This window comes from Erythrolamprus reginae, chromosome 1 (genome assembly GCF_031021105.1).
Source record: "Erythrolamprus reginae isolate rEryReg1 chromosome 1, rEryReg1.hap1, whole genome shotgun sequence".
Taxonomy (NCBI): domain Eukaryota; kingdom Metazoa; phylum Chordata; class Lepidosauria; order Squamata; family Dipsadidae; genus Erythrolamprus; species Erythrolamprus reginae.
In genome coordinates, this window is record NC_091950.1 from 40552637 (window position 1) to 40566785 (window position 14149).

General features: G+C 37.5%; 1 protein-coding gene across 2 annotated transcripts in view; it reads left to right on the top strand.

Annotated features, from left to right (window-relative positions):
• The window catches only part of DAAM1 (dishevelled associated activator of morphogenesis 1), a 227168-nt gene that overhangs the window by 165555 nt on the left and 47464 nt on the right, over nucleotides 1-14149 (top strand). For both annotated transcript variants that reach the window (XM_070750274.1, XM_070750284.1), the window contains 8 exons: nucleotides 8-118; nucleotides 2246-2349; nucleotides 3696-3762; nucleotides 4365-4482; nucleotides 7058-7196; nucleotides 8637-8695; nucleotides 10924-11111; nucleotides 13601-13909. In XM_070750274.1, coding sequence (XP_070606375.1) covers nucleotides 8-118; nucleotides 2246-2349; nucleotides 3696-3762; nucleotides 4365-4482; nucleotides 7058-7196; nucleotides 8637-8695; nucleotides 10924-11111; nucleotides 13601-13909 — 1095 coding nt within the window. The remainder of the gene's footprint in view (nucleotides 1-7; nucleotides 119-2245; nucleotides 2350-3695; nucleotides 3763-4364; nucleotides 4483-7057; nucleotides 7197-8636; nucleotides 8696-10923; nucleotides 11112-13600; nucleotides 13910-14149) is intronic.

Sequence of the window (14149 nt, forward strand, 5' to 3'; positions counted from 1 at the left end):
TTTTCAGACATTAATAAATGATTTGGATAGAAGTACGGGACGATACCGAGATGAAGTAAGCCTCAAGACTGCCATTATGTCTTTTATCAATGCTGTTCTAAGCCAAGGAGCTGGAGTGGTAAGTTCAGAAGCTAGAGATGGGTGCTTCGTCACATTGATTGGGATAGTATCATGTTTAAACAAGGATTTTAGAAATAATAACTAAAATATCTAAATGGGATAGCTTGCAGCATACTGGCAACTAGAATAGAATTGGAATTGGAATAGAATAGAATAGAATAGAATAGAATTCTTTATTGGCCAAGAGTGATTGGACACACAAGGAATTTGTCTTTGGTGCATTTGCTCTCAGTATACGTAAAAGAAAAGATGCATTTGTTAAGAATCATGAGGTGCAACACTTAATGATTGTCATAGGGCACAAATGAGAAATCAGGAAATAATATTAATTAAATCGTAAGGATACAAGCAACAAATTACAGTCTTACAGTCATAAGTGGGAGGAGATGGTGAACAATGAGAAGACTAATAGTAATTAGTAGCCTTAGTAAATATTTAAATATTTAAATTAAATAGTTTGACAGCAAGTTTAAATAGGGCAGAGATCGGGTACAGGTACTGTTAGTTTCATAGGATGATGGAAGATTTCTATTTAATTAGTAAAGACTTTAGGTCACCTTGATAATTTGGAAGGGGTAGAACTCTGAAAAGTACGCAAAAGAATTGTCTTGCACATTCATATCTGGGAGGATAACCTGGATATTTTGGCAGAGACCTTTTCCCCATCTCAGTTTCTTGAAAGAACTAAACAGAAACATTTTATTCTTTAAGAAAAGGATGCTTCCCATGCATCTTTCTGTCCTGCTTAAAACACAAACACTCAGCTTCTCAGCCTGCCCCAAATAGAAATATTCAAGATCACAATATCAGACAGAGCAATTTATGTATCTCCTAAGGACAGGTATCCTGGAAAAGTAGTTTTCCCTGTGAATCTGGAACCTCCTATTGTGCATAATTTGCCTACCACTGAATTATCTTCTTTTAGTATCTGAAGAACTTAGTGCCTCCAGCTATGGTGGATAACTCTCACAGGTTTTTAAAATTATATTCGTGAAGTTGGAGACCAGTAGAAATTAATATCCATGATATCTAGAGACAAGGAAATTTGTATTCCCCTAATATAATCCCACTACTTATTATTGCCGCCCTCAGGCTGCCTAGGAAAAAAATATAAGCTATGCTTTGTTTTTGATAAGACAGTGGAATCAATAAAAAGGAAACCTAATGGAAAGACCTAAGATGATGAGCCCCATTTTCTTGTCTCCTTGAATCCTGATGTTTACGATACTTCATCTGTCTTATTTATCTGAGTGTTACTGTAACTCCGTAATTTCCAAAAGGTTTCCTAATCAGTGACTGCTTATTACAGATGGTAGTTAATCTGCTACATGTATCCCCATTTTCTTTTTACTTCTTTTGTAAAACAAGGGCAGTGCTGAGTTTCAGTGGTTAAGACACTGGGCTTATCAGCTGGAAAGCCAAGAACCCAAACACTGTGTGTTAGGAGCAGTAGAGGGTTGCAGCTGGTACGGCCCAATGCGGCATCCCAATAGCGAAAATGGAGCTACGCACACAGTTCGAGCTGACCGGCAGACGGGTGGGACACATCAGCATGAGATTCAGCTTCTGCACATGTGCCAGAAGCCAAATCTTGCACGAGGACACACGTGCAAGAAAGATTTCTATGATTTTCACCAACTTTTTGCTTCCGTGCATGCGCGGAAACAAGAATATCCGTGAAAATCACCAAAATCTCACTCGCATGTGCATCCTCACACAAGATTCCAGCATATGCGCAGAAGCCAAATCTCATGCCAACGAGCATACCAATACATGCCGCACACACCAGTCACCGGGAGCATTCCAGTAGCGCTGGCGAAGAGGAACCCCTGCCTGGTCAGGAGGATCTCCTGTTATCCACCCCAGCTCCAGTTAACCTAGCAATTTGAAAGTATGCAAATGCGAGTAGATAAATAGGTACCACTTCAGCGGGAAGGTTACTGCATCCTGTATTTTCATGCTGGCAGAAGCCTCTCTCAGGAAACACAGGCTGAGAATCCAAGATGAGTGCTGCTCGCAACTGAACAGGGAAAAGTTTAAACCTTTGATGGTAAAACAAAAGAACTATCGAATATTCTAACAGAAACAATTTTGAAAGGTCGACATCTTCTTTTCCTCTTTCCAGGAAAGTCTGGACTTCAGACTCCACCTTAGATATGAATTCCTCATGCTTGGAATTCAGCCTGTAATTGACAAATTAAGAGAACATGAAAATTCCACATTAGATAGGTAAGTATGTGATTTGTAATGTTGTTTAAGATGTCTTTTCTGCCTTCTTACTCATTCTGCCTGGATTTTGTGTTAAGGGAAATTAATAGTACGTTTCTACCCATCCTAAGAAATTGTTCTAAAATGTTGAATTTTTCCTAAGTTAACTAGAATTCTATGTTACTAACATAGGATTTAATGAACAGGAACCTCTGAAACTCCAGTAAAATCTTAGGCCTGATTGCTTCTCCCTCTTCTCGAACTGCTTCATAAGTAGAAAAATTCTTGCCAGCTTATTTTTATCTTTGTTCATTCAAGACCTATTGTGGTTTGTTAAGTAACTAGTAAAACTATGCAGGCTTTGTTACCGGTTTGTTTTCCAATTGGCTGGATTTTGTTTAAATCATGATAAACTCATGCTAATGATAACCAAATATCCAGAAATGAAATTGAATTTCTTCTTAAGGCTTCATTGGAAGAGAAGAGACTGAAGCATGCATGGTTACACAGGTTTTGCACATAATGCTAATTTAATGTTACATTCAAGTCTAGTGAAATTATCTTAAAAGCTTTAACTGCTTACAGAAAATATTAAGTAAAACTATTTTTATGTATCATTTTTTAATTTTTCTCCACCATGAAATAAAACAATACATAGTTACAAACACAACAACAATGCTTATAATCAAACATATATAAAACTTTTTTTGTTACTCCTTCAATGGAGGCTCTTATCTCTCTTTCCTCATCTAAAAAAATTCTATAAAATTTATACAACCTTCTCAATTCTTAAACCACTTTTATTTGAAGCTAGTGGTATGTCCTTCAACTGCAATATCTTACTTATTTTGTGTTTTTTCCCCCATTTTAAGTGCAAAATAGGTGTGAAGTTTTTTAAACAACCAAAATAAATCTTAAATATTCTATGTTAAAACTTATGAGGGGAAAAACTACTTTGATTCGAACTACTGACAGACGCTGTCCAATTATATACTTTTTTTTTTTTTGGCTGGAAACCATTTATTTCCAGTTTTCAGCAACAGTAGACTCATTGCAAACAATGGATTTACTTACCAGCCACAGTGTTTGTTTTACAATCATCACATTCACTTAACGACTGCCATTAAAAAGGTTGTAAAGCTGAGCATGGCCACATGGTGACCTGCTTAACAACTGGCACAACTCACGACTGCGATTCTGGGTTCCATTATAATTGTAAGTCAAGGACTAACTGTATGAACTCTTCTGAATGAAAGGATATTAAGCGCTCTGCCTCTTTTGAATGTAGTGGTATGTTCTTGTCAAACCTATTAGCAAAATTGCTTCAGTAAGGCATTGCCATAAGTTGCCTCCTGTCTTCCCTCCAGGCATTTAGACTTTTTTGAAATGCTCCGAAATGAAGACGAGTTGGAGTTTGCCAAAAGATTTGAATTGGTACGTATCTACTACTATTTCGCTACACTTGGAACGAGTAAGAAAAATATTCTGGCCTAGAAAGGATCGTTGTTAAGAACTGAATCATATCTCAGCCATTTTACAGTTATCCTTGAACACTTGCCTACAATGATTAAGTTACATTTTAATTATAACTTTCAGGAGGTTGCTTTTCTTCCTCCCCTATTCCATCTTTGCCCAACTTTCATATAAATGATTTACCCGGTCCTTCCTTTTTCATAGCTGTGGGCTATTTTTCAGCAAGTAGCAAGCTTTTCTAACATTTGAAACACTTTAAAGTGTTGTATGTTCTGCAACTGTACAGCAGAGATACCCCTTTTTGGATCAGACTGGCCTTGGATACATGCAAAATCTTGTTCAGGATTGCCAGGTTCCTCTTTACAGATTGACATTTTGCCAATTTTATTCATTCATTTTTCTGTTTCTTACTACACATTTACCTATGTGTACAAAAGTCCAACTTGACTAAAAGCTGATTGGAAGCAAAAAGAAATTGGAGGTAGCAACTTTCTCGGGGGGAATAATTGTGTGTATAAATGCTAATCTTAACTCAATTGTTTTATCCCATCAAATAACCAAAGGTTCATATAGATACAAAAAGTGCAACCCAGATGTTTGAGCTCACAAGAAAGAGATTGACTCATACAGAAGCCTACCCACATTTTATGTCTATACTTCACCATTGCCTCCAAATGCCTTGTGAGTACAAAAAATAACTTCAGGATTTTATTGATATTCATATTGATTGATTGATTGATTGATTGATTGATTGATTGATTGATTGATTGGCATTGGGCAATTGCTTATGTAAACTAGGAATTAAATCTTTAAGGGTAACTTTAGCTCAAACCAGATAGAACTTTCTAATCTTCATTACATTGCTGGAGAAGACTTGAGAAGGACAGATTGGAGTTACATCATTTTAAAAAAGCAGATACCACCAAATGTTAAACATGGAGTACAAGATCTGTAAGTGCAAAGGAATCTGCTGTGTTAAAAAATTTTCTGTTACATCCAGTTTTTCAGGATTAGCTTGTATTTTCATGAAATCCATTGAAAGTGGAAGATGTCACTTAAACAAATTAGTCCATTTCTCTATTTAGTGCAGGACTCCCAGTTAATACAGTGATACCTCATCTTACAAACGCCTCGTCATACAAACTTTTCGAGATACAAACCCGGGGTTTAAGATTTTTTTGCCTCTTCTTACAAACTATTTTCACCTTACAAACCCACCGCTGCCGCTGGGATGCCCCGCCTCTGGACTTCCGTTGCCAGCGAAGCACCCGTTTTTGCGCTGCTGGGATTCCCCTGAGGCTCCCCTCCATGGGAAACCCCACCTCCAGACTTCCGTTGCCAGCGAAGTGCTTGTTTTTGCGATGCTGGGATTCCCCTGCAGCATCGCACAAAAACACAGAAGTCCAGAGGTGGGATTTCCTATGGAGGAGAACCTCAGGGGGAATCCCAGCAGCGCAAAAACGGGCGCTTCGGCCTGACGAAAGGGGTGAATTTTGGGCCTGCACGCATTAATCACTTTTCCATTGATTCCTATGGGAAACATTGTTTCATCTTACAAACTTTTCACCTTAAGAACCTCGTCCCGGAACCAATTAAGTTTGTAAGACAAGGTATCGCTGTATATCCTTCATACACAGCCAGCATGTGTTTTTTTAAGTAGTTCATACAATTGCTGATCAAATTTTATATGCTAATTATCTACGTGGATACTTTCCTATTTGTGCCATGCATTTCCAAAGTGTCCATTACATCTTCTGAGCTGTGCTCATGTATATCTTAACAACACACTGCTTTCAAGAAAGTCATATCACATTCAGCTTAGAAATGTTTATTGCACGATTTGTCCTACATCTGTTGGTTACTCGACTACACAGATGTACGCAAGCATTTCCCTCCTCTGGAAAGGCATTCAGAAGGATAAGATTTTGACCTTCTGTCAAAAGCACTCGCTTAAGGGCTGCACCCTAACATGTTTCACATGGTTGATTTGGTATAACTTTCAAAGATTTGCTGGTGTATCAAATATGGAGAAGTATCTGTTGCAAATGTCAACTTTGTCCTTTCCCACAATGATTTCTTCCCATCTGCTCGCCCTTTGAAAATGGCTGTACACTTCTATTTTTGCCAGGCATATCTGAGTACAGTAATCTCTTGGAATGCATTGCTATCTTCTAGCATTGGGCTTTGTCCTTCTCTTTCTTACAGGATTTATTTGAATAATTTTGAACTGCATTATTAATATGTGGGAAATATATTTGTTAACAGTTGTTCCAGTGTCTTTTCTAACAATAATAATTTGCCATTATATTCAAAAAATGCAAGAGTAGCTACAGTGCATTTCTTTGTCTTGTAAAAGATTATCAGGACATTTTCCAATTTCAGAACATGAAATGTATGTGATTTCCATCATATTCATCAACATTGTTTGCAATGCTTACAATCAAATTTGCTTCTTGAAAAAGTATACAAAAATGACATTATACAAATTCTATCCTTTATTTATGCAATATCCTAAATACTCTCCAATATTTATATTGATATAAATTATGACATGACTCATAGGTTCAAAGGGATGAATTTGTGTAATTCGCGTTTGCATGCTTTTATTCATAATTCCGCGGATGCATATTCATCCATTTCTTGGCAGAGGGAGAACCTGAGGTTATGAATTAAATTGCATAATATATTATTTTTCTCTACAAAATACTGCACATAGTTTTATAAATATACTTTGATACTGAGACACAGTATTCAAGACATTTAAAATAAGATATCCATGTTCCTGGATATACAGTCATCCAAGAAGACCATGTCATACTTCCCAATTTTTTCTTCAAAGATTAATTTTGGAGACTTTATTTATAACCCAAAAAAATCACATTATTTGCAACTGGCTATTTCTATCAACATCGTTCAGTGTTTGGTCACTCTAGGGAAAAAAAGGATATCAGTTCAGACTGTCACAGAAGCACAGTGACTATTTAATTAAACCCAGTTTTAGTAGCATGTATTGCATAAAATATTTTGCTTATTAGGAAAACAGATAATCTCTTACATGGGGTTCTGATATATAATGATGAAAGTTAGGAAAATTAGTTTTTCACAGACACCCCTCCATCACAACCTATAGCAACTATTTCACCACTAAAGCACAATTTCCTGTAAAAAGCTTCTGGGAATGGAGATTTGTTTAAATTGACATATGCTTCCTTTTCCCACCCTTCACATTCATTCACAGTTTTTGTCTCCCTTTTAGATAAGAGAAACGGCAACACAGTCCAGTACTGGTTACTGCTGGATCGTATTATACAACAAATAGTTATTCAAAATGATAAAGGGCAGGACCCTGACTCAACACCCCTGGAGAACTTTAATATCAAAAATGTTGTCCGAATGTAAGGGTCTACCTTTATTTCTGCAGTAAATGGTTTTTAAAAAAATCTTGCATGTCTTCTCTTTTTCATATGAGTGGGTTGCTTGTTAGTTTTGATCTTTGAATTAGTCTTACACAAATCTGCACAATTTGGAAATAGCGATAGAACTTCTTACTATCTGGAATGCAAACAAGGATTTCTGGTTTAACCAAGCTATCGGTATTGCCAATATCTTAACACCCCCCCAAAAAAATATTTTGATAAATATTCCATAGCATTGTGGTACACTGAGCAAAGGCTAGAGCAGTGTTTCTCAACCTTCTCAACCTTGGCAACTTGAAGATATCTGGACTTCAACTCCCAGAATTCCCCAGCCAGCATTCGCTGGCTGGGGAATTCTGGGAGTTGAAGTCCAAATATCTTCAAGTTGCCAAGGTTGGGAAACACTGGCCTAAGCAATTCTAAGGCTATTCCTTATTATTCATTCCCTATTTTCATTCTACAAACGGCCTGCACATCCAGTCATTTAGAGAAAGAAAAAAATAATCTTGATTCTCCTTTGCAGTTGGGGAAAAATATGCCATTTATTTACATTACAACTATGTGTCTCTTAGAAGTAATGCTGTCAGTCAAAAGGCCCAGGCAAATGAAAAAAAGAATACCATAGATCAGTGTTTCCCAACCTTCTCAACCTTGGCAACTTGAAGATATCTGGACTTCAACTCCCAGGATTCCCCAGCCAGCATTCGCTGGCTGGGGAATTCTGGGAGTTGAAGTCCAAATATCTTCAAGTTGCCAAGGTTGGGAAACACTGGCCTAAGCAATTCTAAGGCTATTCCTTATTATTCATTCCCTATTTTCATTCTACAAACGGCCTGCACATCCAGTCATTTAGAGAAAGAAAAAAATAATCTTGATTCTCCTTTGCAGTTGGGGAAAAATATGCCATTTATTTACATTACAACTATGTGTCTCTTAGAAGTAATGCTGTCAGTCAAAAGGCCCAGGCAAATGAAAAAAAGAATACCATAGATCAGTGTTTCCCAACCTTCTCAACCTTGGCAACTTGAAGATATCTGGACTTCAACTCCCAGAATTCCCCAGCCAGCATTCGCTGGCTGGGGAATTCTGGGAGTTGAAGTCCAAATATCTTCAAGTTGCCAAGGTTGGGAAACACTGGGCTAGAGAATAGTCTACCGCATAAATTGTATGTAAAGGAACTTCTATTTGAAAAAAATAAGCATTCATTAATATTATTTAAAGTAGCAATATGCAAATAAAATGACTTGCCCACTGTAAACTATTTCATGGTAAGAAAAAGGAATAAATTTAAATACCAATTGAAACAATACAGGTGCAATTTTCTGTTTTTTACATAGACTTCATTTTGACATCTTGGACTTTCTAATTATGTGGTGCTTATGTTTATTAGAAATTAATTTCTTTCCCCCCCCCCCCTAGGTTGGTTAATGAAAATGAAGTGAAACAATGGAAAGAACAAGCAGAAAAAATGAGAAAAGGTAAATGATAAAAGTAGAGCGCCTCACTTTAAGAGGACTTTAGCTTGTTAAGACTGAGAAGAAAACCACTGGAGGTTTTGTTAGATTCAGTGTCAGTTGATGACGGCAATATGAGCTCACTCAGATTAAGGCAATTTCTGGAATGCCATGGTTGCAAAGGGAAGTGACATCATAGAAGTGAAATGATTACAGCCTGAAATCAGTTTAGATGTGTGGGCAGAGAATTCAAAGGTTAGCTGATTAATTTGAACTTATAAACGCTATAAGAAAATGGTACAAAATCTAAACCTACAGTAAAAAAGACACAGGATTTTTTACTGGCATAGGATTTTCCACAGTTTATTAATTTATAAATTGGCATAGTTTGGCCTTTAAACAGATGATTTGCTACATACAGTTATCAACTTACAATTTATTTCACAGAAACATTTTTTATGTGATTAGAAATGGAAGTGATTGATCTGGCTTGGGTTTTCTTTAATAAAGAGGACTAAATTTTAAAAACAACAGTATTGTATTTCACTATAATGTTTGTGTTTTCCTATGAACCGTTCTTTTCTGCGGAGGACAATAAAATCTGCATGTCTAACAGAAGAAAGGAAATGCAGTGAAGCTTCAACTAATCAGGACTATCTTAGATTTTAGATGCAGTGAACAAAATAGCCCTTCAAAGTAGTGAACAAGTACAGTGCAGCCAAGGGGCTGTGGCTGATTTACATAAATTAATGTTATATACATCAACATGTAATTTGCATTCATTTTTATATAAATAACATAAATTTGGTCAGTTTGGACTAATTGACAATTGGACATAAATCTAATTATAGTTGATTTGCTTCACTTAATTTTTATTTGTAATTGAACAGCTACCTCCTGAGGCAACCCATTCCACTGCTGAATAAATTTTGGTATTCAAAATACATTTTTTTCCCTAATATCCATGAAAAATCTACTTGTAATTTCAATTAATTTATTTATAAGTTAAATCCATTGATTCTTATCCTATTATATGTCCTTGAACCATTCTGTCAGGTTTCCTACCTGACAGCCATGTATGACTGAAGAAGATATATATATATCTTAACTATATATATATAACTAAATAAATAAGACAGATGTCCTCTATCTTTCAGCAGCCCTCTCTTGTCAAGGCTAAAAAGATGCATTGTTTTCAGCTATTTGTCCTACGTTTTTCCTCCCAAACCCCTTACCAATCTGATTCGATCATGGGGGGACATGATCGAAACATTTAAATACGTTAAATGGTTAAATAAGGTTCAGGAGGGAAGTGTTTTTAATAGGAAAGTGAACACAAGAACAAGGGGACACAATATGAAGTTAGTTGGGGGAAAGATCAAAAGCAACATGAGAAAATATTATTTTACTTAAAGAGTAGTAGATCCTTGGAACAAACTTCCAGCAGACGTGGTTGGTAAATCCACAGTAACTGAATTTAAACATGCCTGGGATAAACATAGATCCATCCTAAGATAAAATACAGGAAATAGTATAAGGGCAGACTAGATGGACCATGAGGTCTTTTTCTGCCATCAGTCTTCTATGTTTCTATTCTTGTCCACTGGGCTTATTTTTAAAACGAGGCACAGAACTTGACACTAGATTGCAGGTGCAGTCTGACTAGCTTAGAATTCAGAGGAATTTAAAGATAATTAACATACTATTTTCAATAAGGACATTTCTCTATGCGTTTAATGAGATATAAAGGAAATGGACAATAAGTGCTTTTTTCAGTCATACATTATTTTTTTAAGAACAATGAATATTGGATCAGACTATTTTATTACCTAGAACAATATGGTTCCCTTGAATTTTTATCTTCTACACAAAGGATTTTCCAGTCCTTTCTACTTGATTTTTTTTTTTAATATGAAAAGTTTGGATTGAGCATGAGCAAGTGAAATTATTTTTACCCTCTCCCCAAGATTTTAATTAAAAAAAACATGTTAAGACGACTATTCTGCTTTGTGTATCAGGTTTGTTAATACTTTCCCTATCCAAATTGGGATCATTTACTCACAAGCTTTATTGAATTTAGGTGATGGGAACAGGGACACATTTCAGTATGGTTATTACCCTTGGTTTATTATTCCTTCAGTTGTCATGATTCATAATGCAGGTGGAACACGGCATATTCACGGCAGGCAAAACAGCAGTTCAAAAGCATTAATTGTATAAATGTTTAAATACTTCCCTCCCTTTTTAAAAAGAACACCATGAGCTACAGCAGAAATTGGAAAAGAAAGAGCGAGAGTGTGATGCCAAGACCCAAGAGAAGGAGGAGATGATGCAGACCTTGAATAAGATGAAGGAGAAACTTGAAAAAGAAGTCTCTGAGCATAAACAAGTGAAACAGCAAGTGGCAGACCTCACGGCACAGATCCATGAGCTTAGTAGGGTGAGATTAAGCCCAGATTCTCCTTTGCAGTTGGGGGAAAATATACCATTTATTTGCATTACAACTATGTGTCTCTTAGAAGTAATGCTGTCAGTCAAAAAGCCCAGGCAAATGAAAAAAAGAATACCGTAGATCAGTGTTTCCCAACCTTGGCAACTTGAAGATATTTGGACTTCAATTCCCAGAATTCCCCAGCCAGCGAATGCTGGCTGGGGAATTCTGGGAGTTGAAGTCCAAATATCTTCAATTTGCCAAGGTTGGGAAACACTGACCTAGATTACTGGAAAGATAATTGAAACTACTATACATTATTGGGCTAGAAGCCAGGCTTTCCCATGGTGTATAAGAGTTTTTGTAACCAGAGCAGGCAAACAGTTTTAACTGACGAGAGCTGAATTCCTGCAGGAGTAATCCCCTTTTTGGGAGAGAAGTTCTACCAGGTAAGCTTCTTCTCCGCACGGTCTCACAAATCTGATATCGTCTCTCCACATTATGTATCCCAGCCCTGCTTCATAAATGAAATGTATGAACCAGTTAAGGAGGTTCAGCAGCCCTCTGGAAATGTGGACTGTTAATACAGAATAGCACATCCTCTGCAGTATTTTTACTTACTTGTTTATTTCTCCTCCACTTAATTTCCAAACTAGCCTTTCACTGCACACTTTTGGGAGCATTTTCTGCAAAAAAGAAGCGAAGGCCAGGTTAACAACAAGCACCAGGAGGAGGAGCAAGAGAGATAGCTCCTCTCTAATTGGCCAAAACAGAGGCTTCAAACTTTTTCACGCCTCTGAATCCATTAGTTTTTTAAAAAATTCCCAGAACCTTTAAGAGGCAGAGTTTTTGCAAACCATTGGCATGCCCTGTTATTTCTTCTGGATGTTGGGAAAATTGCTATGACATCCCTGGCTAGTATCCAAAGGAAATCCTCCCCTTTAATCATTTCATGGAACCCGTCAGATTCCTGCAGAACCCCAGGAGTTCATGGAACACAATTTGGTAATCTCTGGGCTGGGAACACCCCTTTTTGCTTTCATTTTTAATTTTCCTGTTGTGAAATGTCCTATAATCCAAGTATGGGTTGGATAGACTGTAATATTTCCATATTATTATCTTTGTTTGCAGTTATATAGATGGCTGAGTTATGAACAGTGCAGTCAGGCGGTAGGGAAAGCAAGTAGAATGCTTGGCTGCATAGCTAGAGGTATAACAGGCAGGAAGAGGGAGATTGTGATCCCGCTGTATAGACCGCTGGTGAGACCACATTTGGAATACTGGGTTCAGTTCTGGAGACCTCACCTACAAAAAGATAGTGATAAAATTGAACGGGTCCAAAGACGGGCTACAAGAATGGTGGAAGGTCTTAAGCATAAAACTTATCAGGAAAGACTTAATGAACTCAATTTGTATAGTCTGGAGGACAGAAGGGAAAGGGGGGACATGATTGAAACATTTAAATATGTTAAAGGGTTAAATAAGGTTCAGGAGAGAAATGTTTTAATAGGAAAGTGAACACAAGAACAAGGAGGCACAATCTGAGGTTAGTTGGGGGAAAGATCAGAAGTAACGTGAGAAAATATTATTTTACTGAAAGAGTAGTAGATGCTTGGAACAAACTTCCAGCAGACGTGGTTAGTAAATCCACAGTAACTGAATTTAAACATGCCTGGGATAAACATATATCCACCCTAAGATAAAATACAGGAAATAGTATAAGGGCAGACTAGACGGACCATGAGGTTTTTTTCTGCCCTCAATCTTCTATGTTTCTATATATTGTAAAGAATATTATCATCATGGGCAGGGGCGGATTGCTCCTACTGGTGCGCTGGGTGCGCAGCTTTGGGTGTCTTTCATGTGTGCACACGTGTCCCAGTGTGTTGTTGCTTTTGCACATGCACAGGAAGCAAAATCTTGTGCACGTGTGTAAGAATTTGGTGGGGGTTTTTTGCTTCTGGGCATGCACAGAAGCAAAAAGATGCCAAAATGTCACGCATGCGCTCCTTCCCTCGTGAGATTTCTGTGCATCCTGCACATGTGCAGAAACAAAAGCATGCTGGGACGCACATGCAAGACACCCGAAGCTGCATGTGCAGCTCAACCTTTGCTACTGGTGCAGCATCCTTTACCATTCCAGTAGCAACCCACTACTGAGTATCCTAAATGCCATCTCACTTGGCTTGATTTTATTTATTTATTTAGTTAGTTAGTTAGTTAGTTAGTTAGTTATAGTTAGTTAGTTAGTTAGTTATAGTTAGTTAGTTAGTTAGTTAGTTAGTTAGTTAGTTAGTTAGTTAGTTAGTCCAATACACAATAATACACAATGAAGGTTATAGAGGATATAGTAGAGAAGAAATACGAGATATAGGAGAGACTATAGGACAGGGGACGGAAGGCACTCTAGTGCGCTTATGTACGCCCCTTACTGGCCTCTTAGGAATCTTAGAGTTTGTCTGCAATTCCTAGAGCAATTATGTTTTCTCTTATTTCAGAGAGCAATATGTGCTCCAGTCCCTGGAGGACCCCCTCTGCCACCTGGTGCCCCTGGGGGGCCCTTACCTACAGGCTCTCTAGGATCTCTCCTTCCAGTTCCTCCTCCACCCCCTCCTCCTGGAGCAATCTTGCCACCTCCTCCCCCTCCTCCACCTCCTCCTGGGGGCCCACCACCTCCCCCAGGTCCCCCACCAATTGGAGGCCTGACTCCAGCTCCAGGAGCTCCTTTGGGATCAGCACTCAAGAGGAAAAACATCCCTCAACCCACACATGCCCTCAAATCTTTCAACTGGTCCAAATTGCCTGAGGTAAGGGATAAATTCGCTTGGTATGTATGAGCATATGCATTAAGTACGACTGCATAGGGTTTTTTAAATTGTTATTATAATTGATTGATTAGTTTAATGGGTTTTTACTGTTTAATATTTGACTTTTTATTGTATTACTTTATTGTATTATTTTATTGTTATAAGCCGCCCTGAGTCCTACAGGATTGGGTAGCATATAAATCAAATGAATGTATGTATGTATGTATGTATGTAAGTATG